This window comes from Pogoniulus pusillus, chromosome 38 (genome assembly GCF_015220805.1).
Source record: "Pogoniulus pusillus isolate bPogPus1 chromosome 38, bPogPus1.pri, whole genome shotgun sequence".
In the NCBI taxonomy this organism is placed as follows: Eukaryota; Metazoa; Chordata; class Aves; order Piciformes; family Lybiidae; genus Pogoniulus; species Pogoniulus pusillus.
In genome coordinates, this window is record NC_087301.1 from 9,258,694 (window position 1) to 9,282,287 (window position 23,594).

At 55.4% G+C, this 23,594-nt stretch overlaps 2 protein-coding genes across 2 annotated transcripts in view; both read right to left on the reverse strand.

Moving 5' to 3' along the window:
• Window positions 1-204: 204 nt before the first annotated feature.
• Window positions 205-14,072, reverse strand: LOC135191086 (endothelial cell-selective adhesion molecule-like). Its single transcript, XM_064173054.1, is given in 8 exon segments — window positions 205-713; window positions 715-826; window positions 1,470-1,608; window positions 1,742-1,864; window positions 3,151-3,306; window positions 3,386-3,599; window positions 4,399-4,556; window positions 13,998-14,072. Coding segments are annotated over 8 exon segments (1,185 nt in total). The 5' UTR covers window positions 14,044-14,072; the 3' UTR covers window positions 205-476.
• A 3,386-nt stretch (window positions 14,073-17,458) lies between these two features.
• Window positions 17,459-23,594, reverse strand: part of MSANTD2 (Myb/SANT DNA binding domain containing 2) — a 31,199-nt gene continuing 25,063 nt past the window's right edge. Inside the window, exon 4 of the mRNA XM_064173182.1 lies at window positions 17,459-18,951. Within this exon, the coding sequence (XP_064029252.1) occupies window positions 18,099-18,951 (853 nt within the window). The 3' untranslated portion in view covers window positions 17,459-18,098. The remainder of the gene's footprint in view (window positions 18,952-23,594) is intronic.

The window sequence follows — 23,594 nt, forward strand, 5'->3', positions numbered from 1 at the left end:
TGAGTGCCCCCCCAGCCTCTGCTCCCCACACACCTTTGTGTGCCCCCCCAGCCTCTGTGCCCCCTGCCCTTTGAGTGCCCCCCCAGCCTCTGCTCCCCTGACCTTTGTGTGCCCCCTCTCTGCCCCCCTGCCCTTTGAGTGCCCCCCCAGCCTCTGCCCCCCCTGCTCTTTGTATGTCCTCCCTCTGCCCCCCCCCGCCCTTTGTGTGTCCCCCGGCCCCTGTGCCCCCGCAGCTTCCGATGCTCTTTGCCAGACCTCCCCCACTGCCACCCAAACACGGATACAAAATTCCACCCAGCACCACCCCCACTCGGGCAGGGCCGAGGCTGCTCTGGGGGGCTGGGGAGGGTCTGCTCGGGGGAGATGTGCCCCCCCCAAGCCCAGCCCCATTAAACACCCCCAGCCGAGTCCAGCTGCTGGAGGCGTCTCTGGGACAGAAGCGCCCCCCCGGAGGGGGCGGCTGAGCCCCGCGGGGGTCACACCAAGGACCCCGCTCGGCTCTGCGCGGGCACCATGACCGGGACGGCTCCCGCCCGGGCCAGGCTGGAGGGGGGCAGCGCGGCCGGACCGGCGGGCGGCTCTCGGCGGGGAGCGGTCCCGTTAGAGGCCTGGGGAGAGAAGTTTGGGGCTCTCCCCGCTGGCCGGGGCGGGGGTCCCCGGTAGCTGGTGGCGGCTGTGAGGACGGAGGCGGTGTCGGAGGGGGGGGGCGCGCCCGTAGGGTCTGTCGCGGGTGCCGCCGATGGAGGACAAGGTGCTGGTCTTAGAGATGGTGTCCGAGGCTGCTCTCCGGGGCCACGACGGCGTCTTGGGGGCCACGGCGTCTTCCCTGCCGAGAGGAGAGGGCCGTCAGGTGGCACCGGGGGACCCTCCCCCGCCCCCCTCCCTGGGAGCTTCCCCACCAAAGGAAGAGGATCCCTGAGACTGTACAGAGCTGCTGGGCCCCGAAAGTGGGGTAAGAGTGGGAAATGCGGGAGACAGAGAGGGGAAGGCTCTTGTTAGCTCTGGCACCTGCGACGGCTCCTCCCTTCGCCCTGCCTGCCTCCCGCCCGCGGTGCCAGCGCGCAGGGACAGCGCTCGGCAGCCTCCTGCTGCTGACTGACACCCAGCGACGGCTGGGCACAGGTTGGAGCTTCCTCCCTGGCTCCTGTTAACTCTGAAACCTATCGATAACCTGGCAGAGATGGAAACCTCCTCTCTTCTTGTTAGCTCTGAAACCTAGTGACGGCAGGGCAGTGGCAGCCTCCCCCTGCCCTCTTCACCCTGAAGCCAACTGACGGCAGGGCAGTGGCAGCCTCCCCCTGCCCTCTTCACCCTGAAGCCAACTGATGGCAGGGCAGTGGCAGCCTCCCCCTGCCCTCTTCACCCTGAAGCCAACTGACGGCAGGGCAGTGGCAGCCTCCCCCTGCCCTCTTCACCCTGAAGCCCAGCGCGGGCAGTCTGAACCTCGCCCAGGGCAGGGGTGGCCTCACTTGATCTCGTTGGCTGCCTCCTCCTGGCCGTCTCGTTTCTTCCTGCGGTAGCTGATGAGGCGCTGGGTGAAGAAGACAACGGTGGCCAGAGCCGCCAGGGAGCCCAGCACGGCGCCGGCGATCACCGCTTTGGTGCTAGCTGTAGGGGAGAGACCGAGAGGCAGCGGCGGGGGTGGGTCACCTCCCACCTATTCCCACAGGGAGCCCATGGGGGTGCCCTGGGGACTTGGCAGGGACCATGTCCCACCCCAGCCCTGAGGACACGTACTCACTTGAGTGCACCTCCAGGGCGATGCTGCAGTTGGCTGAGCCTGCTCTGTTCTTGGCCACGCAGAGGTAGACGCCTGACATCTCCAGGGACAGGTTGGTCAGCTTGAGGGTGCCCCTGGCATGGTCTGCAGGTGAGAAATTCAGGTGTTGCCCCATGCCCACTCCCTATGTCCCCCCCACAACGATGGACAGAGTTAATTCCAGACTGGTTTGGGTGGGAAGGGACATCCAAAGCTCACCCAGCACAGCCCCCAGGACCATCCCCAGCCAGGGCAGGCTGCTCACAGCCCCACGCACCCTGCCCTGCAGTGCTGCCAGCCAGGGGGCAGCTCCCAGCTCTCTGGGCAGCCTGGCACAGGCTCTCCACACCCTCAGTGCCAAACACTTCTCCCTTCTCTCCACTCTCAAGCTCCCTCTTGCACTTCCAACCCATCCCCCCTTGGCCTGGCCCAACAGCTCCTGCTCCACACTCTGTGCCCAGCTTGCTTCAAGCCCTGCAAGGCCACCAGAAGGGCTCCCTGGAGCCTTCCCTGCTGCAGGCTGCCCAAGGCCACCTCTGCCAGCCTGGGCTGCCAGCACAGCCCTGCCAGCCCTGCTGTGGCCTCCTCTGGCCCTGCTGCAGCAGGTCCCTGTGCTGTGCTGAGGGCTCCAGAGCTGCCCCAGCACTGCAGGGGGGTCTCAGCAGGCACAGCAGAGGGGCAGAATCCCCCTCCCTGCCCCTGCTGCCCACCCTGCTGGGGACCAGCCCAGGGCAGGCTGGGGCTGGGCTGGCAGCGCTCAGTGCTGGCTCCTGTCCAGCTCTGCACCCCCAGCACCCCCAAGTCCTTCTCCCCAGGGCTGCTCTCAGCCCTTCAGCTCCAGCCTGGGCTGCCACTGGAGGTTGTCCTGAGCAGCTGCAGGATCTTGCCCTTGCTGAACGTCAGGAGGTTCACACAGCCCATCCAGACACCTCTGGCAGGTCGCTTGGGTGCATCACCTGCACCACTCAGCTCGGTGTCATCTCCGACCTCACTGAAGGTCACTCAGTGCTGGTCTCCACAGCAGTGATGAAGACACTAAGCAGCACTGGTTCCAGTACAGTCCCTGAGCCACCACTTGTCACCAGCCTCCATCTGGAGACATCACCACTCCCCTCTGGACACCACCATCCAGCCAATTCCATGCCCACCCACCCAGTCCCCCTTTCTCCAGTGTGGAGAGAAGGAGGTTTTGGAGGGAGCATGACAACAGCCTGTGGAGCAGCACCCGTGGGCCTTGCAGGAGCCCAGGTGGATGTCTTCAGTAGCCCTTCCCGTGCCCACTAATGTCCTCATCCGCGGAAGTGCAGAGCCTTCGGGCAGGGCACTGGGAGGGTTTGGGCTGAAGCTGAAGCTTCCAGGGGTTCTCAGCCCCCTCCCCGGTCCCACCTTACCCTGGGCCGGTGGGAAGAAGAAGCGCAGGTTGGGCGGAGCTCGCTGCCACTCGTAGGTGGGTGAGGGCTTCCCCTTCCTGGAGGTGCAGCTCAAGGTGACGTTGGCGCCCACGGCAGGGTCACCGTGCAGCTGGCAGGCGGGGGCAGCCGGCGGCACTGCGGGCACCAAGGTTGGTGGCTGAGGACAGGGCGGAGGGGACGTGAGGGGGCAGGGGGCGCCTGGCGCGGCCCTCACCCAGCACGGTCAGGTTGATGACGCCAACGTTCTTGCGCGCGCTGTTGTCGTCGTCCGCCACGTCCACCATCACCGTGTACTGGCCGGAGTCCCGCTCCCGGGAGGCGTTGATGAAGACAGAGATGTTGTGGGTGACGATTGGGTACAGGAACCCCACGCGGGGCTTCAGCTCTGTCTCCCTCACCTTCACCTCCCCTTCCATGTAGGTCAGGATCTGAGTGGGGGAAAAAACCACTTGGTCACCTCTGGCGAGGGCTGTGGCACAGGAGCCCCCTGAGGTGCCAGACCTTGTGAAGGAGCAGTTGTGTGAGTCTTCTCCACCCTCACCTGCCCTGGGCATCCACAGCACAGGAACCATGGGCACCTCCCCATCGTGGGCACCACGAGCATGCTCTGCCTCATGGGCACCTCCCCATGGAGGGCATCACTAGCACCTCCCCACTGTGGGCACCACAGGCACCTGCTCATTGCAGGTACCACAGTCATGTCCCCATCATGGCCACCACCTCATGGTGAACATCTCTCCATCATGGACACATGAACATCTCTCCATCATGGGCATCTCCCCATCATGGACCCTTCCCATTGTGGGCACCATTAAGTTCTCCCATGGTCACATCCCTGTGGTGAGCACAAGCTTCAACCCGTTGTGGGCACCACTCCATCATGGGCACCACAAGTATGCTGCTACACCATGGGCAGCACAAGTGCCTCCGCACGGCAGGTATGCCAGGCGTGTGCCCATCGTGGGCACTTTGCCATGGTGGACACTTTCCCACCATGGACACTTCCCCGTTGTGGGCACCAGGAATTCCTCCACATCATGAGCACCACCCATGGCAGTCACCTTCTCATGGTAGGTACCAAGAGCATCACTCCACCATGGGCACTGCCTCCTCATGACCAACATAAGCTTCTGCCCCACCATGGCCACCTCTTTATGGTGGGCACCACAAGCACCCACTCAGCCATGCTGGCTTGTGCCACTCCCTCCTGGCCCCACCGTGTGTCACCTGGAAGGGCTGGGCACCGTCCTTCGTCAGCAGCCAGGTGACGTAGAGCTGCTTCTGGGAGTGGCTGGTGTACCAGGCTGGCAGCACTGCCTGCTGCCCTTCCACCGAGAAGACTGTGCCTGTGCCCACGTGGACCTCCAGCGCCGCCGAGGAGAGGCCTGCAGAGGGAAGGGAGCAGGATGGGACCCAGCCACAGCTGCCCTTTTCCCATGGAACCACAACCCTCCGTGGGAAACCCTCCCTGTTCCTAAGGGAAAACCCAACGATTCCAGGCCAGCAGCAGGAAGCTGCCCCGGGAGGACCTTTCTGCTCCTTCTCCACCATGGGAAGGGCTTCCTGCCTGCTCCGCAGGATGCAGGACAAGGGCGCTCCTGCCTGGCCCTGCTCCCCCTGGAATCTCACCCCCTTCCTGGGCCTCCAGCCCATGGGATGTATTGGGGTAGGAGGGGGCATCCCACAAGCCCTCCCCAGCATCTCAGCATCCCCCCCCATGATGGTGCTGGTGGTAAATTGGAATTGCTGATGGGTGGCTTCTCCTGACCCTCCCATCCTCATCCCATCCCTTTCCAGCTCCTTCCCATCCCAAACACCCCAGCCTAGCTCAGCTCATCCCAGCCAAAGCACCCTAGCCCCACATCCCCAGCAGCCCAGCATCCCCACCGTGCTGCTGCCAGCGTTAAACCTGGATCGTTCACAGGTGGCCTCCCCATCCCATCCCATCCCATCCTATCCCATCCCATCCCATCCACCTCATCCTGTTTTATCTCATCCCACCCTGAACCTCTATCGTCCTCAGCATCTCCACTTTTCCCTGCCAGTGCCAAACTGGGATTATTCATGGGTGACTTCTCCTGATCTCCCATCTCATCCTGGACATCTCATCCCTTCACTTCCCAACCTACCCCACCCAATCTCATTCCAAATACTCCATTCCAACTGAAAGATCCCATCCAAAACCTCCCATCAAAATGTCCTTCACTTTCCAGAATCCCTCCCACAGTGCTGCCAGCATTAAACTGGGATTACTCATGGCTGGCTTTTCCTGACCTCCCATCCCAAATACTGCCTCCCACCTTGAGTAGCTCCTCTCACCTCATTCTATCCCATTCCATCCCATCCAAACCCATCCACCACATCCCCATGTCCACTGCCTCCCAGCATCCTCCCTTTTTGCTACTTGTGCCAAATTGGGATTATTCATGAGAGGCCTCTCCTGACTCCTCATCCCATCCCATCCCATCCCAATCCCCAGCATCCCCTTTTTTTGCTGCCAGTGCTAACCTGGGGTTTTTCATAGGTGGCTTCTCCTGACCTCCCATCCCAAATCCTCTATCCCAGCACCTCATCCCTCTCTGCCCTGCATCCCAATATGCTCTCTTTGTTGCTGGGACTAAATGGGATAACTAATGGATGTCTTCTGCTGATTCCATGTCTCATCCTAAACATTTTATCCTCATTTTCCCTGCATCCTGAACCCTCCTGGGCTGATTCAGTGGGACAGGAGTGGGTTCTGTGGCCTGAAGGATGCTTGGCTCCCAGGGAAGATTATTCCCTGGCTTTTCCCATCGGGCTCAGCCAGGAAGTTAATCGGCTCAGGCAAGGCTGAGCTGATCCTGGAGGTTTTTTTCCCTAGGGAATGCATCCCAGCAGCTCCATCCCTGCATCCCACCCATCGATCCCTGTCCCCAGCTGGCCCCGCTCCTGCCAGTGCCTCAGGGCTGCTCCGGTCGTGGGGACTGAGTGAGGCCACCAAATCACCCCAGATTCCTGCTGCCAGGAATCCTGGGATTGGAAGCAGGGGTTTAGGGAGCACTCTGACAGCCTCAGCCTTTTCCCTACGGACTGGGAGGCCTGCAGCAGGATTGTCCCAGGGTGGGAAGAAGGAAGCGAGGCGCTGCAGGGCTATTTTTAGCCTCCTCCTCGCATCCGTTCCTGATCCCAGCTCAGTTTCCGGACGGAGCCTTCTAGCTCCCAGCAGGAAATTCTGCTCGGGGCTGATAAAGTCTTCCCAGGGTTGGAACAATTAATCCATTAATTAATTAATTACTTCTCCTTCCTTGGGCATAAAAAAAAGGGGGGGGGAGGGGGTAAGAAACCTGCCCTGCTGCAGGGAGGATGTGCAGAAATAGCTCAGCCAGGCTAAGAACTTAAATCCCTAAATCCCGGCCTGCGGGGGGAAAGGGCTGGAGGCAGCAGCGGGAAGTGGGATCGAGGGCGGGGACACAATAACTGCGATTAGTGCTATTAATCGGTGCTATCAGTGTTATTAATTGGCATTATTGGTGGTGTTAAGTGGAGTCGTTAGCGTTATCGGCGAGCGCAGGGAGGCGGCGGGAATGACCTGGGATGGTGCTGGGATTCTCCGGAGAGTCAGCCGAAATTTAGGGAATCCTGAGGGGATTCCAAAGGGTTGGATAATGAAGTGGTGAATGAGATAATAAAATCGTTAATAGCCAATGAAAGTGACGTCATGACGGTGGGCTAATTAGCGGAGGGATAGCAGTGGGGATGGGATTGGGATAACCGAGATCGTGGTCGGGATAATCGGGATAATAATGATTAGAGTGATTAATGGTAATGGTGTTAATAACGATTATAGTTATGGTTAGTAATAATGGTATTAATAGTGATAGTGACTTGGTAAGGGCTTGATAATTGTATTAATAGCGATACTGATCTAATTATCAGTAATGCTTATATTAATAATTATAACAAGATAATAATTGATTAATAAATACATTGATGTTGATTTAATGATTATCTTAATAGTGATACTGATTTAATTATTGTCTTAGTAATTATAACAAGACACTAATTGATTAATAATTACATTAATAATGATGTTGGTTTAATGATTATCTTAATAGTGATACTGATTTAATGAGTATCTTAGTAATGATAATGAAATAATAATTATATTAATTGTGATAATGAATTAACAGCGATTTAATAATGAGAATGATAATGATATTAGTAATGCTAATAGTGACCGTAATGAGGGTCGTAATAACAATACTAACAATATAAATCAGCCTAATGATGAGCTCTTTAATATTAATGAGGATAGTGATAGCAATTAATTAATAGTGATGATCATCATCAGAATGATAATTAATGATATTAAAGATATTGCTAATAACGATGATAGAAGTGCTCATTATAATTACAGTAATCAGGATAATTGATCTCGGTGATCATGATAGCAGTGATGACAATAATGGCAATAATCATCACCAATAATTAGCTTAATGACGGCAACAATGCCATTAGTGATGATTAGAAGGATAATAAGGGTGACAGAGATTCAAGGTGATGATAATTAATAATGAAAACAATAGTGATAATAATGGGAGTAATCATGACGACGCTAATAATAACGCTAATGATGATGCTAATGGTGATGCTAATAATGATGCCAGCAATGCTAATAATTATCTAATAGTAATGTTAAGGATGCTAATGTTGGTGATGATGACAAACAATGGCAATGCTGAGCAACGCTCATTAATGATGCCAATGTTCATTAGTGATGCCAAATACCTCACGAAGCGACCCCCCCAGCTCCTGACCCTCCCAGCAGCCTCAGAATCCTGGGAAATCCCAACCTGTCCCCCCCCCACCGCCGAGCTGCTTCTATTAGCTTGGGAAACCTGGATCAAAGCGAGCAGAGCTCTCACCACTTCTGCTGCCTGCACCGAGGTCAGCTCCGAATTAGCAGGAGGACAACAATTTTTTACCAGAATAATAGTGGCAATAGCAATAGTGATGATAATGCTACACGTAGTGCTAATAATCACACTAATGATGCTAATAATCACTCTAATAATGCTAATAATCACTTTAATAACTCTAGTAATGCTAATAACTCTAATATAAACACTATTAATGTTAATGAGCACATTCATAGCTCTAATTATGCTAATAACTCAAATAATAACACTAATAATGCTAATAATCACAGTAATTACTCTAACAAAAGCACTGATAATGCTGATACACTAATGACTCTAATAATACTGATAACTCAAATAATAACAGTATTAGGGCTAATAATAACACGAATAATGCTAATAATTATGCTAATAATGCTGCTAACAGTACCAACACAGGTCACTAGTGATGCAGAGGGTATCATCAGGTGCCCCCTCGGCTCCTAAGCCTCCTGGTATCCCCAAATCCAGGAAAATTCCCATGTTTTCATCCTGGCTCTTCCGTCAGCCTCACTATGGGGGCACATAAGGAGGCTGTGCCAGCGCCTGGGATAGAGCTCCGGATGGGGGAAGAGCTGCGCCGGCCCCGGCTGGAGGCTTCCTGGGGTGCCCCACGGCAGGAAAAGAGCCCCGAAGCTGCCAGCGCCTGCCACGGGCCGGGCGCCCTGCGTGTGTTAACTCGGGAACCCACCGATGGCAGTGCCAGCTGTGCCCTGCGGCTGCAGCTGCGCTTTGCCACCCCTGAACCACGGCGAGGGGACATCGTGACCCTGGCATCGCTCCTCCAGCACCCTGAGGAGAGGCAGGTGGATCCGGATTCGGATCCGGATTCAGATCACTTCCGAAAACGCCAATCCTTTGTCCTGTTGCTCTCATCCCCAGACCCCTCACCGGGGATGGATTTGGCCCTAAGGAGGGGCTGGGAACGCTGCTGGCGGAGCGGCGGTGCCGGGATGGGACCCGTTGGCATCAGCCGCGGCTTTAGCCACCTCGGCGCTCCAAATCCTCTAATGCTTTAACCAGATCGGAAAAATTAAGCCGCTGCCGGCGCTCCTGCGCGGAGCGAGGCGGAGCGGGGGCGTGTGGACAGCGCACGCAGGACCTCGGCACCTCCCTGCTGCGCTTGGGGTGGAAAACCTGGAATTGGAGCCAGCTGCCTCCAGCTAAACACCTGCCCTGGGGCTTTCCCTCCGCTCCAGCCCATCTGCCAGGGGCCTTTCCCTAGGGAAAAATCTACCTTTGAATTCAAAAGACCTTTTGGAACGCTCCTGGATTGTTTCCCTGTGGGAAAAAAACCACTGCCTATAGAAGTACCTTTGCATTTATTACTTCTGGGGGGGAAAAAAAGCCTTTAAATTTAACTTTCAAAATACCCTTCAATTCCTCCCCTATGGAAAAAAAAAGAATACCTTTAAATTTAGCTGCAAATGTTCCCAGTGGAAATAAAAATCCTTTAAAATTTAGCTTAGAATGTTCCTTGTGGAAATAAAATATCTTAAATTCACCTTAAAAAAAATCCCTATGGAAATAAAAATCCCTTTAATTTTTCCTGATTTTTTTTCCCTACGGGGAAAAAAACAAAACACAAAGACCTTTAAAAGTAGTCTCAATGTTTTTCCCAGTGGGAAAAAAAAATCATAGAATCCTGGAATCAGGCAGGTTGGAAGAGAGCTCCAAGCTCCTGCAGGCCAACCTAGCCCCCAGCCCTGCCCAACCAACCAGACCATGGCACTAAGTGCCCCAGCCAGGCTTGGCTGCAACACCTCCAGCCACAGCCACTCCACCACCTCCCTGGGCAGCCCATTCCAATGCCAATCACTCTCTCTGCCAGCAACTTCCTAACAACATCCAGCCTGAACCTGCCCTGGCACAGCTTGAGGCTGTGTCCCCTTCTTCTGTTACTGGCTGCCTGAGGGAAGAGCCCAACCCCACCTGGCTACAGCCTCCCTGCAGGCAGCTGCAGACAGCAATGAGCTCTGCCCTGAGCCTCCTCTGCTGCAGGCTGCACCCCCCCAGCTCCCTCAGCCTCTCCTCACAGGGTTTGTGTTCCTAAATCCTTATTTTTTGCCTCCTCAGGAATAAATAACTTCACATTTGCCTTTCAAAATGTCCTCAATTTTTTCCCTATGGAAAAAAAAGAACTTTTACAACCCCCTTTTGCTTTTCTTCCCTGAGGAATATTTTTTCCTTAATATTTCTCTTGGTTTTCTTTTCCCCAGAGGCAAAATTCCCTTAAATTCACCTTCTAAAATACCTGGAAATTTATTCTCTATGGGAAAAAAATTGCTTTAAAACACCTTTACAAAATACCCCTCAGTTAATTCTCTGTGGGAAAACAATTCCCTTTAAATCTGATATTTAAATTACTCTTAAATTTCTTCCCAGTGGAGAAAAAAATCCTTTGGAATTTACTTCCCAAACACTTTGAATTTTCTTTTTTCCTCATGGAAAAAGAAGTCCCTTTCAATATATCCTTACATTTTTCCACATGGGGAAAAAATATTTACAAAGCCTTTTAAAAGATCCTGAACTTTATTCCCTATGGGGGAAAAAATTCCCTTTAAATCTACCTTTTCAATACATCCTCAGTTCTTATCCTCATGGAATAATAAAACCCTTTGAAAGGATCCTTAGCATTATTCCCTATGGAAAAAAGAACTCCAAAGGATCCCTTTAAATTTAGCTTTCAATACATCCTCAGGTTTTTTTTTTCCCTATGGAAAACAAAATCCCTTCAAATCTACTTTCCAAAATAAACTTCAATTCTTGGGAAAAAAACCCCACCAACTTTAAAAAATCCTTAAATTTATTCCCTAAGGAAAAAAATCTCCTTCCCATTTAACTTTCTAATCCCTCTATTCCCTCCCTCCCCTCCGGGAAAAAAACCCCTCTTTTATAATCCTTGTTGAAATCATTTCCCTATGGAAAAAAACCAAACCTACCTTTAAATCTACCTTCCCATTTTTTTCCATATGGATAAAAAAATGTTTTCCTATGGACAAAATTCCCTTTAAATCCCCCCCCCCCCCCCCCCCCCCGCAACCTCGTTCTGAATCCCTGTGCCCGCAGCCAACCTCTCGCTCGCACCACAGGTCCCATCGGTTCAGCCCAAATAAGCCCAAAGCCAATTCCTTGCTCATGGCACAGCTGGAATGCCCCAAATCCATAACTTCCCCCCCCAAAATCCATTCCCTCCCTCCCCTCCTCTCCCCCCCCAGTCTGACCCTATTAACTGGGGGGGAATTAAGGGGGAGGCGGTTTGATGACCCAGCTCGATGGGATTAAGGCACCAGAGCCATGTGAAACCCAGCCCCAAATTAAATCCCTGTGGATCCAGCTTGAATCCAGCCGGAGAAATGATCCCAAGGAGCTGTGGGAAGGGCTCTGGAGCATCCCAGCCCTCTCTGGCATTTTGTAGGGATTTTTGTTTGTTCCTCCCCTCAGCTCTGACTATTTATATCGGGGCAGATAGGAGATTCCGGGCTGCAGAGCAGTATCCCTTGGGAAAATCCAAGGAGCCTTTTCTCATGACCCCAGGGTGGCAGCAGCAGGAGGGGGGGGTCAGGGGGAGCTGAAGTCTTCAGAGAGGCCAAATTTGGGAAAAGAGCAATAAAATGAAATAATAAAAATGAGAGGATGAGGCTGGGCTCGGAGAGAGCTGCTCCGGGCCGGGAGCAGGAGGTGGACACAGGATGGGAACAAGGATGGGATTGGGGGTTGGATGAGGGTGAGATGGGATTGGGGACTGGGTGGGGTGAGAGTGAGGAAGGGGATGAGGATGGAAATGGAAGTGGTAACAGGTTGGGGAAGAGGATGTGTCTGGGGATGGGGATTGGATGGCATGGAGACAAGGACAGGCTTGGGAATGGGGATGGGAAGGGATGGGATTAGATTGGGGATGGGAATCAGGTGGGGATGGGATTGGGGATGAGAAGGGGAATGGAATGAGAATGGGGATGGGATTGCGGATTGGATGGCAAGGGAATGGTGATGATAGGAACAAGGATGGGATAGGTATGGGATTGAGATGAGGATAGGGATGGGATTGGATTTATTATGGGAAGAGGATGAGGCTGGGGATGAGAACAAGATGAGAATGGGAATGGAATGGGACTGGGGATGAAAATACACCTGGGATGGGATTGGATTGAAGATGGGATAGGGATAGGGATGAAGTGGGGATGGGGATAAAGATGGGACTGGGGATGGGGAGAGGAAAGCAGAGCATTGCCCTTCCTGTTGCTTTTCCCCATGACGATCCTGATTGACCCTGCAGGGTGGGAAGCAGCTGCTGGGGAGGAAACCCACCCAGGTGGGGCTCAACAGCCAAGGAGCATCCTGGGGGGATTTCAGGCTGGAGCAATCCCCATGCCTCATCCCAGCATCCTTGAATTACTTTTTATCCTGGAAAACAAACCTTCAAGGAGGAAAAGGGCTGCAGGACCTCCACCCAGCGTCCCGCCGTGGAGGAAATGGCACTGCCATTGTTTTGGGGCCGTTTCCTCTCCCCAAAGGCCTCTCCTTCTGGCTGGGAATGCCAAGGGATATTTCCCTTTGGAGCAGCCATGCTTCTTCCAAACAAAATACAAATCAGGATGGAATATATGGGGGGGAGGAACCCCACAGACAGAGAAAGATGAGAACTGTAACCCCAAAACCAGCTGGAGTGGCCTTGGAATGGAGAAATGAGGGAGCTGGGAGGATTTCACCCAGGGATGGAAAGGGGGGAATGGATTTCATGGATGTGTTCCCCTCCTGGCACCGTGTCGGGAGGTTAATTCTTGCCTCCAGCACGTCGGAGCCCCAGAGCTGGACGCCCTGCAGAGAGGCTTTTGGTCTGGGGCTGCTGGAAGGTGCTGCCCAGCAGGACAAGAAGCCAAGAGGTTTCTCTCAGAGGGTTCAGAGTCCCTCCCTCAGCGCACCCCAAAGAAGGATAGGAGTGGATCGAGTCCTCCTCAGCACCTACCTGCCTGGCGTGGGGGCAGAGAGTGATACACAGGGTCCTACCCAGTGCCCACCACCCAAGCACCTCCACGCCCTGCCTGGTGTGTCTCAGTTCTGCTTCTTGCCTTGTGCCCTCCCCAGTACCCCCAAATCCTGCCCGATGGCCCCAAGGTCCTGCCCACGACCCCCAAGACTGCCGCATGTCCTGCCTAGTTCCAGCCTTGGTACTGCTGGATCCTGCCAGGTGTCCCCAGTGTTCCCCAACATCTTGACCCATGGCCCCAATGTTACCCCCATGCCCTGCTGTCTGAAAGTGACACCTGCCCAGTACCCCTGCCCGGGCAAATTGGTGCTGCTCCAGCACCCTCTGCCCTGCCCAGTGCACCCCACCCTAGTCCAGCCTAGTATCCCCTCTGCCCCCCTGGAACCGTCAGCTCCTGCTCCATGCCCCTCTCCAATACCGAATGCCTTGCCCCATGTTGCCCTCCCTGTTCCTGTGCATCCTGGTCCGTGCCCCCTCCCGGTACCCCAATACCCACCCTGTACCTCTGGCTCCTGACCGGTTCAATCCCGTGTCCTGCCCAGCGTCCTTCAGTACGCCCAGTTCCTGCCCGGTGTCCCCCAAGTTCCCGTGCCAGCCGAGTTCTGATCGGTATCTCCCGAGTTCTGCTCGGTGTCCTCGCACCGGTAACTCAGTGCCCCCCCGAAACCTTTGGATCCTGCCCGGAGCCCCCCGCGGTCCTACCTGCGCTCCCGCCGTAACCCCCGGTCCTGCCCGGCGCTCCGCCGGTCTCCGCACATCCTTCCCGGGGCCCCCCGTGCCCTGCCCGATGCTCAGTGCCGCTGCAGCACCCCGCACCCTACCCAACGCCTTCCCCCGTGTACCCCGCACCCTCCCCGGTGTCACGCCCTGCTGCCCGCTCCCGGTGCCCCCGCGGTGCTCACCCAGCAGCGCAGCGAGCGCCAGCGCCGCCCGGCTCAGCGCGCCCATGGCCGCAGCAGGTGCCGGTAGCGGAGGGGGGGACGGACCGGGAACGGCCCCCCCCCGCACCATCCCCTTCGCCCCCCCACTTCGCAGGTGGTGGGCGTGGTCTGTGGCGGTGGGCGTGGTTTAGAGGCGTGGTTTCCTCGTGGGCGTGGTGTAGCCCCACCCCGGGGTGGGATGTCCCAGCCCCAAGGCAGCGCCCCCGCGTAATAAACAGCAGCCAAGTTTGAGACGATTAATTAATCGTTAGGGCTCCTACTAATTAATTGCGGTATTAGGGATAAGGGGGGGGGAATGCGGCACCTCGATGCCACCTCGCTCTGTAGCAGGGTGGCAAAGGGACCCCCTCAACTCTTTCCCCCTCTTCCACCCTTCGCCTTCCTCCTGCATTAAATCCTTACAAGGACGTGGGCAAAATACCCCAAAAAGGCCATTTTGGGGCTCTCCAGGTCTCGAGTGGATCCTTCCCGGTTCGGCCGAGGTTATCCCGGTTCCTGCGGCCAGGGTCAGCCCCCGGAGCGCCAGCGGGAAGGGATTATGCGAAGGAGGAGGAGGAAGGCGGGGGGGGGGGGGTGTTAATCCGTGCTCGCCCTCGGCTCCCCCCGCAAATCCAGCGCGGCCGCCGGGGCCGCGGGATCCGCCCCCGGAGGATTTAGGGGGATGGATCCCGATGGATCCCACGGGATCCCACCTTTTCCCTCCGTCAGTGCGGGCTCCCGGGAGAGCCTCATCCGCACTATTTTGGGGTACATTCTCCCACCCTGGGGCAACTTCGCCCTCCTCGGGAGGAATTTGCCCTATTTTGAGCGAAATTAACTCTCCCTGAGGGCGATTAACTCCACTTCGGGCCAGACTCGCTCGATTTGGGGCCGAGTTCACTCCATCTGGGGGAAAATTCATCCTATTTTGGAGCAAATTTAGCCTACTTCGAGCCAAACTCGTTCTATTTTCTGGGTGACTCACCCTATTTCGGGCCGAATTCACTCGGGTTTGGGGTAGATTCATCTTATTTTCGGGCAATTCTACCCCCTTTGGGCTGAATTCGCCCCCTTCCTGGGCAAATTTACCCAATTTGGGGCCACACTGACCCAATTTCAGGGAGATTCACCATATTTTGAGGCAAGTGATCCTATTTTGGGGGCATTCCTCATGTATTGAGGTGATCCACCTGATTTTGGGACAGATTATTTCTATTTCAGGGCAACTCACCCCTATTTCAGGTCAGATTAATTCTATTTTGCAGCAATTTACCCTCTTTTGGGGCAATTTCCTGTATTTTGGGGCAATTCACTCTGTTTTGGAGTGATTCAGACTCTTTTGGGGTAAATTCATCCTACTTGGGGCCAAAATTTGCTCTTTCTGAGGCAAATTCACTGTATTTGGGGGTGATTCAATTTGTTTGGGGGCAATTTGTCCTATTTTGAAATTATTCACCCTATGGGGGGGTTAATTTACCCTATTTGGGGAAATTTTTCCTTATTTTGGGGCAAACACCCTGTTTCATGCCAAATTCACCCTATTTGGGGCCAAATTTACCATACTGGCAGCAATTCACCCTATTCTGAAGTGATTTGCCCCATGTTGGGGTTAATTTACCTTATTTTGGGTCAAGTTATCATCCTTTTGAAGCATACACTCTACTTCACGCCAAATTCATCCTATTTTGTCCCAAATCCATCCTGTTTGGGGTGAAATTCACACTCTTTGGAGGGAATTCACTTTATTTTGGGGCAATTTGCCTTATGGTGAAGTGCTTTACCCTGCCTCAGGGTGCATTCACCCTATTTTGGGGTAAATTCACCTCATTTTGCAGCACCTTGCCCTAACTTAAAGTGATTCACTCCATTTTGAGGCAAACATGCCTATTTCATGCCAAATGCACCCTATTTGGGGGCAAACTTACCATATCTGGGCCAATTCACTCTCTTTTGGGGTAAATTTGTCCTTTTTGGGGGGCAAATTTACCATATTTGGAGTAATTCCCCCTTTTTTAAAGCAATTCATCCTATTTTGGAGTTCATTCACCTCATTTGGCACCGAATTTACCATACTTGGGGCAATTCACTCTATTTTGGGGTGAATTCACCCTGGTTTGGGGCCAAATTCTCCCTATTACGAGGCATGCACCAAATTTCATGCCAAACCCACCCTATCTGGGGGGCAAATTCTCCCTGTTTGGGGCCAGATTCATTCAGTTTTGAGGCCAACTCATCCTGTTTGAGGCCAAGCTCCTATCGGGCAGCACCAGACTCCAGCTTTGGCCACCTCCACAAGGGTGAACTCAGAACTCAGCCCACTCCCCCCTCAAAAATAACCCAATTAATGACACCTCCTGCTAACGAAGCCTCAGGTGGGAATCCCAACGGCTCCCTGGGCCCCTCAGAGTTCCCCCGTGGCGGGGAGGAGGAGAAAGACCTTTGGCAAAGCTGCTCTGTGTTTGCTCGGATTTTATTAGGACCGACACATTCATCGTATGCCACAACGCCACCGATCGATGAGCTGCAGGGATAAAAAACCCCGGGGGAAGGGCCGGCGCCAGCCAGCGGGGACATGGGGCTGATATAGAACACGTCTGAAAAAGGCATTAAATGCGTCCTCCCCCTCCCTCCCCCCATCCCCCACCCCCAAAACCCCTCCCTCTTCCCCCCGCCCCCCACCCTTCCACCCCCATTCTCACAGCTTTTGATTGTATTCCGTAAGCGTGGCTCAACCCAACCCCAGAGCTCCTGGCTGCCAGGAAGGATGAGACCAACCAGAAGAATAAACCCAGAGGAGCAAAGTAAAAAAACAAATAAAGAAACAACGACCCCCCCCCAAAAAAAAGGTAAGAAACCCCAAACAAAACAAGCTAAACCCCTCCACAAGCCAAACAAAAAAGCAAAACAAGAAAAACCTCCCCGAAGTTAAAAAAAACCTGAAGTAAAAAAAGCCCAAAATAAAAATAATCACAAAGTAAAACAAAAAAACAAACAAAAAACAAAACATAGAAACCAACCTAAAAAAAACCAAACAAAACCCCCAAACCAATAACAACAAACTAATTAAACCCAAAACGAAGTAAAACGAACTGGGAAAAACCCTCACACCCTAAAAAAAAATAACCTGGGGAAAAAGGAAACAGAAGCTTTAAAAAAAAGGGCAAAAAACCCAAACCAAAACACCCCCAAACTTTAAAAACAAACAAACAAACAAACAAAATACTGGGGGAAAAAAAAAACACCAAAACCAACCAACCAAACCAAGAAAAAAAGCAAAACCCAGCACCCAAACTGAAAAAAAAAAGAAAAATGAAAAGGAAAACGAAAAGGAAAAAATAAATAAAGGAAAAATAATTAAAAGGGAAAAAAAAAAAGAAAGAAAAGAAAGAAAAAAGAAAAATAATTTAAAAAAAAAAGAAAATGAAATCCAGAAGGAAAATGGAGCAAGGAGCAGGAATTCTTTTAATGGTAAAAAAACCCCAAACGAAACCCCCCAAACAAACAGAGTGGATATGGATATGGCAACGCTAACAGGAACAGGTGGATACAGGATGCGAACCCAAAGTCTCGCCGCAGGCAGCGCTGCCGGAGCCCGGAGCAGGCTCGGCCGGGCGCAGCCAGCGCGGAACCTGCAGTCCGCGCAAAGCGCTGCGGGGGGGCGGCTCCGGAGAAGTCTCCCTGGGCTGAGCCCAGCCTGCGCCGCTCCTATTGCTTAGTGACCCAGAGCCGCAGTAACACTGACCCAGACGGATGCGTCCCACAGACACGGTGGAAGAAAGGGAAAACAAAAGACCCTCCCCAAAAAACGACTCTGTCCGAAAAGCTTCCCCCCCCCCGCGCCGCTCCTGTCCCGTGTGGAATGTACCTAAAGGTGGAGGCTCCTCCTCGCCGCGGGCGGAAAGGAGCCGGGATGCGCTCGCTCGCCGGGATGCGCTCGCCGGGGGCTGGGGATGAGCTGGTGGGAAGGGCCCTCAGCGGGGGGCTTCTCATCCCCAAACAATCCCCGTTCCCAGGCGGGAAAGGCCCGGCCGCGATGGAAAAAAAAGGGAGCAGGAAGCCCTTGATCCTTATGAAGGAGGAGCCTCAGTTGTTGAACTTTAAAGGGTATCCGATGGCTTTTTCCAGGCACTCTACCAGCGAGCCGGCCGACAGAAAATCCCTCTCCACTTCCACAAATTTGATGTAGATGGATTTGGGGGAGACGCCAGGCTCCACCACGCAGTTCTGGGATAAAAAGGCGTTGATGCCCAGCCAATCCTTGCTGAAGGTTTTGGTGTTGGCCTGGAAGTGTAAGAACAGGCACTGCTGCAGGGTCCGCACCTCGGCGATGCCGAGGTAACAGTAGATGATGCGGGCGGCCTCCATCTCCACCCGCAGCGAGGCCTGAGGCGAGGGCGCCTCCAGCTCGCCCTGAGTCTCGGGGAGGGGCTCTGCCCCCCTGTGCTCGGCCAGGGGCGAGAGGGGCTTGTCGTGGCACTCCTCGTAGCCGATGGCGTAGAGCCCGGGGCTCTTGGGGATCCCCCCCGGCAGCAAATACTGCACCACGTTGCCGCCGGTGGGCTTGGAGTGGGCGATGGGGATCCAGTCGATCTCCATGTGCAGCTCCAGGCAGCGCGCCTCGCTGATGGTGATCTCCAGGAACTTGTAGTAAACGTTCTTCCAGTTCATCTTCTGCACCCGGGTCATGATGACCCTGCCCTCCGGCTTCTCCGAGTTGAAGTACTCGCGCAGGCGCTTGCCGAGCGGCACCTGGGAGCTGATCTCGGCGTAGTGGTAGCGAATGTCCTCCTTCCAGCGCGTGTTGTAGCCGATGCCGAAGATCGCCAGCTTGTTGGACAGGTGCAGCCGCGAGAAGTCCGTCCAGCTCTGGAACAGCTCCCACTTCAGCTGCACCGACTCCAGGATCTGCATGATGTTCTGCATCACATCGCGCTTCCTGCGGGAACACCGAGGCCGGGATGAGGGCGGCAGGGGCAGGGCTGCAGCAGCCTCCCGCCCGGCCGCCCCCTCTGCCCCCGCGGCAGCACAGCTCAGCTACTCCACGCGGCACCAGGGAAGGTTGTTCAGGCTGGATGTCAGGGAATATTTCTGCACTGGAAGCGTTCCCAAACTTTGGAATGGGCTGCCCGGGGCAGTGCTGGAGAGCACTGGGGGTGCACTCTGCAGCAGGGCTGCAGTCACCTCCTGCCCGGCTGCCTCCTCTGCGGCACAGCTCAGCCACTTGCAAGCTGCCCTGGAGGGGGCTCAGGAAATATTTCTGCACTGGAAAGGTTCCCAAACCTTGGAATGGGCTGCCCAGGGCAGTGCTGGAGTCACCATCCCTGGTTGGGGGGAGGTTCCAGCACTGTGTGGGCCTGATGCTTGGGAACATGGTTTGGTGCTGAGGGCTGGGCTGGAGGAGCTGAGAGGGCTCTTTCAAACAGAAGGACTCTGGGATTCTGTGACTCCAGGCTTATACAGAATGTCAGGGGTTGGAAGGGGCCTCCAGAGATCATCCAGCAGCATCACCCAGGACAGGTCACACAGGAACACACCCAGGCAGGTTTTCAAGGTCTCCACACAAGGAGACTCTGCAACCTCTCTGGGCAGCCTGCTCCAGGCCTCCAGCACCCTCACACCAGGTAAGTTTCCCCTGGGTTCCAGAAGGTACTGGGCATCACCAAAGACCTTGGCACCTTCCTCTTGGCACCCACCTCTCAGATAGTTATGGACAGTGATAAGATCCCCCCTCAGTCTCCCCTCGAGGCTAAACAGCCCCAGATCACCGAGTCCAAACCCCTGCCAAAGCAGGATCCCCTAGGGTAGGTCACAGAGGAACCACTGTGGTTGGATGAGCTCCTGAAGATCATGGAAAAGACCTTTCAGGATCGTTGAGTCCAACCCCTACCCAGCACTGTCAGGCCAGCACTAAGCCAGGTCCCTCAGCACCAGAGCTCCATGGCTCTGAAACCCCTTCAGGGCTGGGGGCTCCACCACTGCTGGGGTTCAGACGCAGCTGGCTCTGGGCTGGCAGTGCTCAGTGCCAGCTCATGCTCAGTTTTTCTCCCTTAGCACCCCCAAGACCTTCTCCACAGGGCTGCTCTCCAGCCCTTCGGCCCCAGCCTGCACGGCTACAGGAGGCTGCCCTGACCCAGGTGCAGGACCTTGCTGGAGCTCAGGAGGTTCACTCAGGCCCTAATTACCACGGGGCTGGTGGTACAAAGACCACAAAGCAAGGGCCCAGCTGCTCCAAAAGGCTCAGTCCCAGCACCGGATCAGAATCATGGCTCATGGGACTGAGCCCATGGAGCAGACGACCTGACCCATGGTCAGACACAAGCCACTGCGGGAGGGACAGCAGAAATCCCTCTGGATGTCCAGGAACCAGATCCCTGCTTTCCAGCGCTGAGAAGAGAGTGCCTGAGGCAAGCTGGAACAGCTTCCTCCGGGCTGGCTGGATGAGACGCTGGGGGTGTAATTAGCTCGTAAGGAGAACCACTAATTGCAGGAGTTATTGTCCTCTAATCAGAGTGGTGGGAAGATAATTTGACTCGTTTGGCAACGGAGAAACCTCCGGAGGTCCAACAAAGGGGATCCCGCAGCTCCCCCCTTTTATCTGCTGCGAGGCTGAAGAGCGCTCACAGGGAGGTCACCGGAGCCCCGAGGGGCTGCTCCTGCTCCCGCGTCCCCCCGGGACAGCCTGCAGCCCCTCCCGGCCCCAGCGGACAGCAGCTTCCCTCGGGCACAGAACTCCCTCCTCTTGTGGGCTCCTTTGCTGCTCTTCGGCTCTCTACAATCAGCTGTCCCCAGCAGCTCACCCACGGGGGCAGGGGTGGGGGCCACGATGGCCTTCAAGCAGGAGCAGATGTGACACAAACCACGCGAGGCTGAGACCCTGGCAGCTGCGGTTCTGTCCCACGTGGAACATTAAGTCCCCATCGAGGGTTCAGAGGAAAAAGGTTTTGGAGCTGCAGCTCCTTCCCACAGTGCTGGAGGGGTCCAACCTGGCAGCCTCTTGCCTCAAAGCCCTGCTCCTGTCGGTGCCAACAGAAGACACTGATGGTAGGAAGGTTCTGCAAGTGCTGGTTGGCATTCAGACATCTGGTGCCAGAGGTGCCAAGCTGCAGACCACAAAGCTCGGCACGGAGCAGCTGGGCACAGGGCAGTGCAGAGCCATGGCACTGTGTGGGCTGGAAAGGACCCTGAAGATCAGAGTCCAGCCCTTACCCAGCAGTGCCAGGGCAGCACCAAGCCATGGCCTCAGCACCACAGCTCCAGAGCCCTGAAACCTCTCAAGGGATGGGGACTCCACCACTGCCCTGGGCAGCCTGGGACAGGGGAGAATTTGTTCCTCATGGCCCCCCTGAACCTCCTCTGTGGCAACCTGAGGCTATTTCCTCTTGTTCTATCTCCTTTCTTGGCAGCAGAGCCCAGCCCCAGCTGGCTGCAGGCTCCTGGCAGGGAGCTGCAGAGAGCAATGAGGTCTCCTCTCAGCATCCTCTGCTCCACGCTCAGCACCCCCAGCTCCCTCAGCTGCCCCTCCCCAGCCCTCTTCTCCAGACCCTTCCCCACCTTTGCTGCCTTTCTCTGGCCCTGCTCCAGCTCCTCAGTGTCCTCCTGGCACTCAGGGCCCACAGCTGAACCCAGCACTCAAGGGGTGGCCTCAGCAGTGCCCAGCCCAGGGGCACAATCCCTGCCCTGCTCCTGCTGCCCACACCACTGCTGAGCCAGGCCAGGCTGCTGCTGCCCTTCTTGCCCACCTGGGCACCCCCTGGCTCCCCTTCAGCTGCTGCCACCCAGCACCCCCAGGGCCTCTCCTGCTGGGCACTTTCCAGCCACTCTGCCCCAGCCTGGAGCCTTCCTGGGGCTGCTGTGCCCCAAGGGCAGGACCCAGCCCTGGTCCAAACAATCCAACTGGCTTGAGAGTCCAGCAGCAGCAGGCACATTAGGAAGATTCCTCAAGTGCCCTTACAAGGCATTTTCCCATCTCACCTCCACCACATCACTGGAATTGCAAAGTGGAAACCTTCTGGGGACCAGACAGAGCAGGGGAACAGGCAGATGAGGAAAGCAGCATAGTGAGGGGAGCAGGACGGGGAGGGCAGCAGGCAGGGGTGGGCAGCAGGCAAACTCTGCAGCACAGGGCTGGGGTTTCACTCCTCTGCTTGCAGGCAGCTGAGCTGCACTTCAAGCACACGAGGCCCACCCAAAGGCAGAGATAGGAGCCAGCAGTGTGGGCAGGATTTCATTCGACAGAGGCAGAGCAGAGCTGAGCCCCAACCCTCCTGAAGTGCCCTACAGATACTCTGCCAGGCTTGGCACAAGGCAGAGCTGAAGAGCTGCTGGAAAGAAATTTTCACTCACCAAACTGCTGCTGTTGGCTGAGGAGTGGCTGCACCAGCAGCACCTGATGAAGTTCACCATGTGCAGGGTCCTGGCCCTGGGCAGGAACAACCTCCTGCAGCAGCACAGCTGAGGGGGAGCTGCTGGGAAGCAGCTGCAAGGAGCAGGAGCTGGCAGTACTGGGGGGCACAAGTGGGCAGGAGGCAGCAGTATGGGCTGGGGGCCAAGGAGGGCAAAGGTGTGGTGGGGGGCATGGAGCAGAGTGTGGGCAGCAGGGCAAGGGAGGTTGTGCTGCCCTGTGCTGTGCCCTGCTGAGGCCACGTGTGCAGTGCTGGGCCCAGCTGTGTGGTGCCCAGGGGCAGAGGCAGGGCAGTGGTGCAGAGAGTGCAGTGGGGGCTGGGAAGCTGCTGAGGGGCCTGGAGCAGCTGTGTGAGGAGCAAAGGCTGAGAGCCCTGGGGCTGAGAGGCTGCAGGAGAGCAGCCCCAGAGGGCACCTGCTGAGTGCTCAGCAGCAAGAGCTGAAGGAGCTGTGGGGGGCAGGAGCCTGGGGCCAGGCTCTTGCCAGTGGTGGGCAGGGGCAGGCCAAGGGGCAGAGAGTGGCAGGCAGGAGGCTGCCTGTGGAGAGGAGGAGAAAGTTGTTTGTTGTGAGGGTGCTGGAGCCTGGAGCAGGCTGCCCAGAGAAGCTGTGGAGTGTCCTTGTGTGGAGAGCTTCCAACCCCCCTGGCACTGTGCTGCTGGGCAAGCTGCTGGGGGTGCCCTGCTGGATCCCCAGAGGTCCCTTCCACCCACTCCATGCTGTGTCCTGTGTAAGGGAGGGAAGGGCTTTCTCCAGAGGGAATCTTTCACTTCCAACATGGAAGGAACTGGGAAAAAAAGCCATTTTCAGAAGCTGTGCTGCTTGGTCTGCACATGTCCTCTTCCTCCAGCACTCAGTGCTTCTGCAGCCATCCTGCTGAGCTCCACTTCCCCAGGCTCTATGCAGCACCTCCATGGCTTGGCCCAGCAGCCAGGGTCACATTGTCACTGCTGTTCAGTTTTGCCCAGGACAAGCCAAGCCAGCAGAGGGTTTCCCCTGCCTGCAGCCTGTGCCAGGCAATCTCATCACTCATCTGCAGAAGGTGCCCTAGAGCTGCATCTCAGCCATCACCCAGCTGCAGCCTGGCCCAGCTGCATCTCCTCCTCCTTGGAAGCTTTTGCAGTGCAGGTGAGGGAAGAGGAGAGAGAAGATTCGGTGGAAATCTGTTCTGTTTCCAAACAA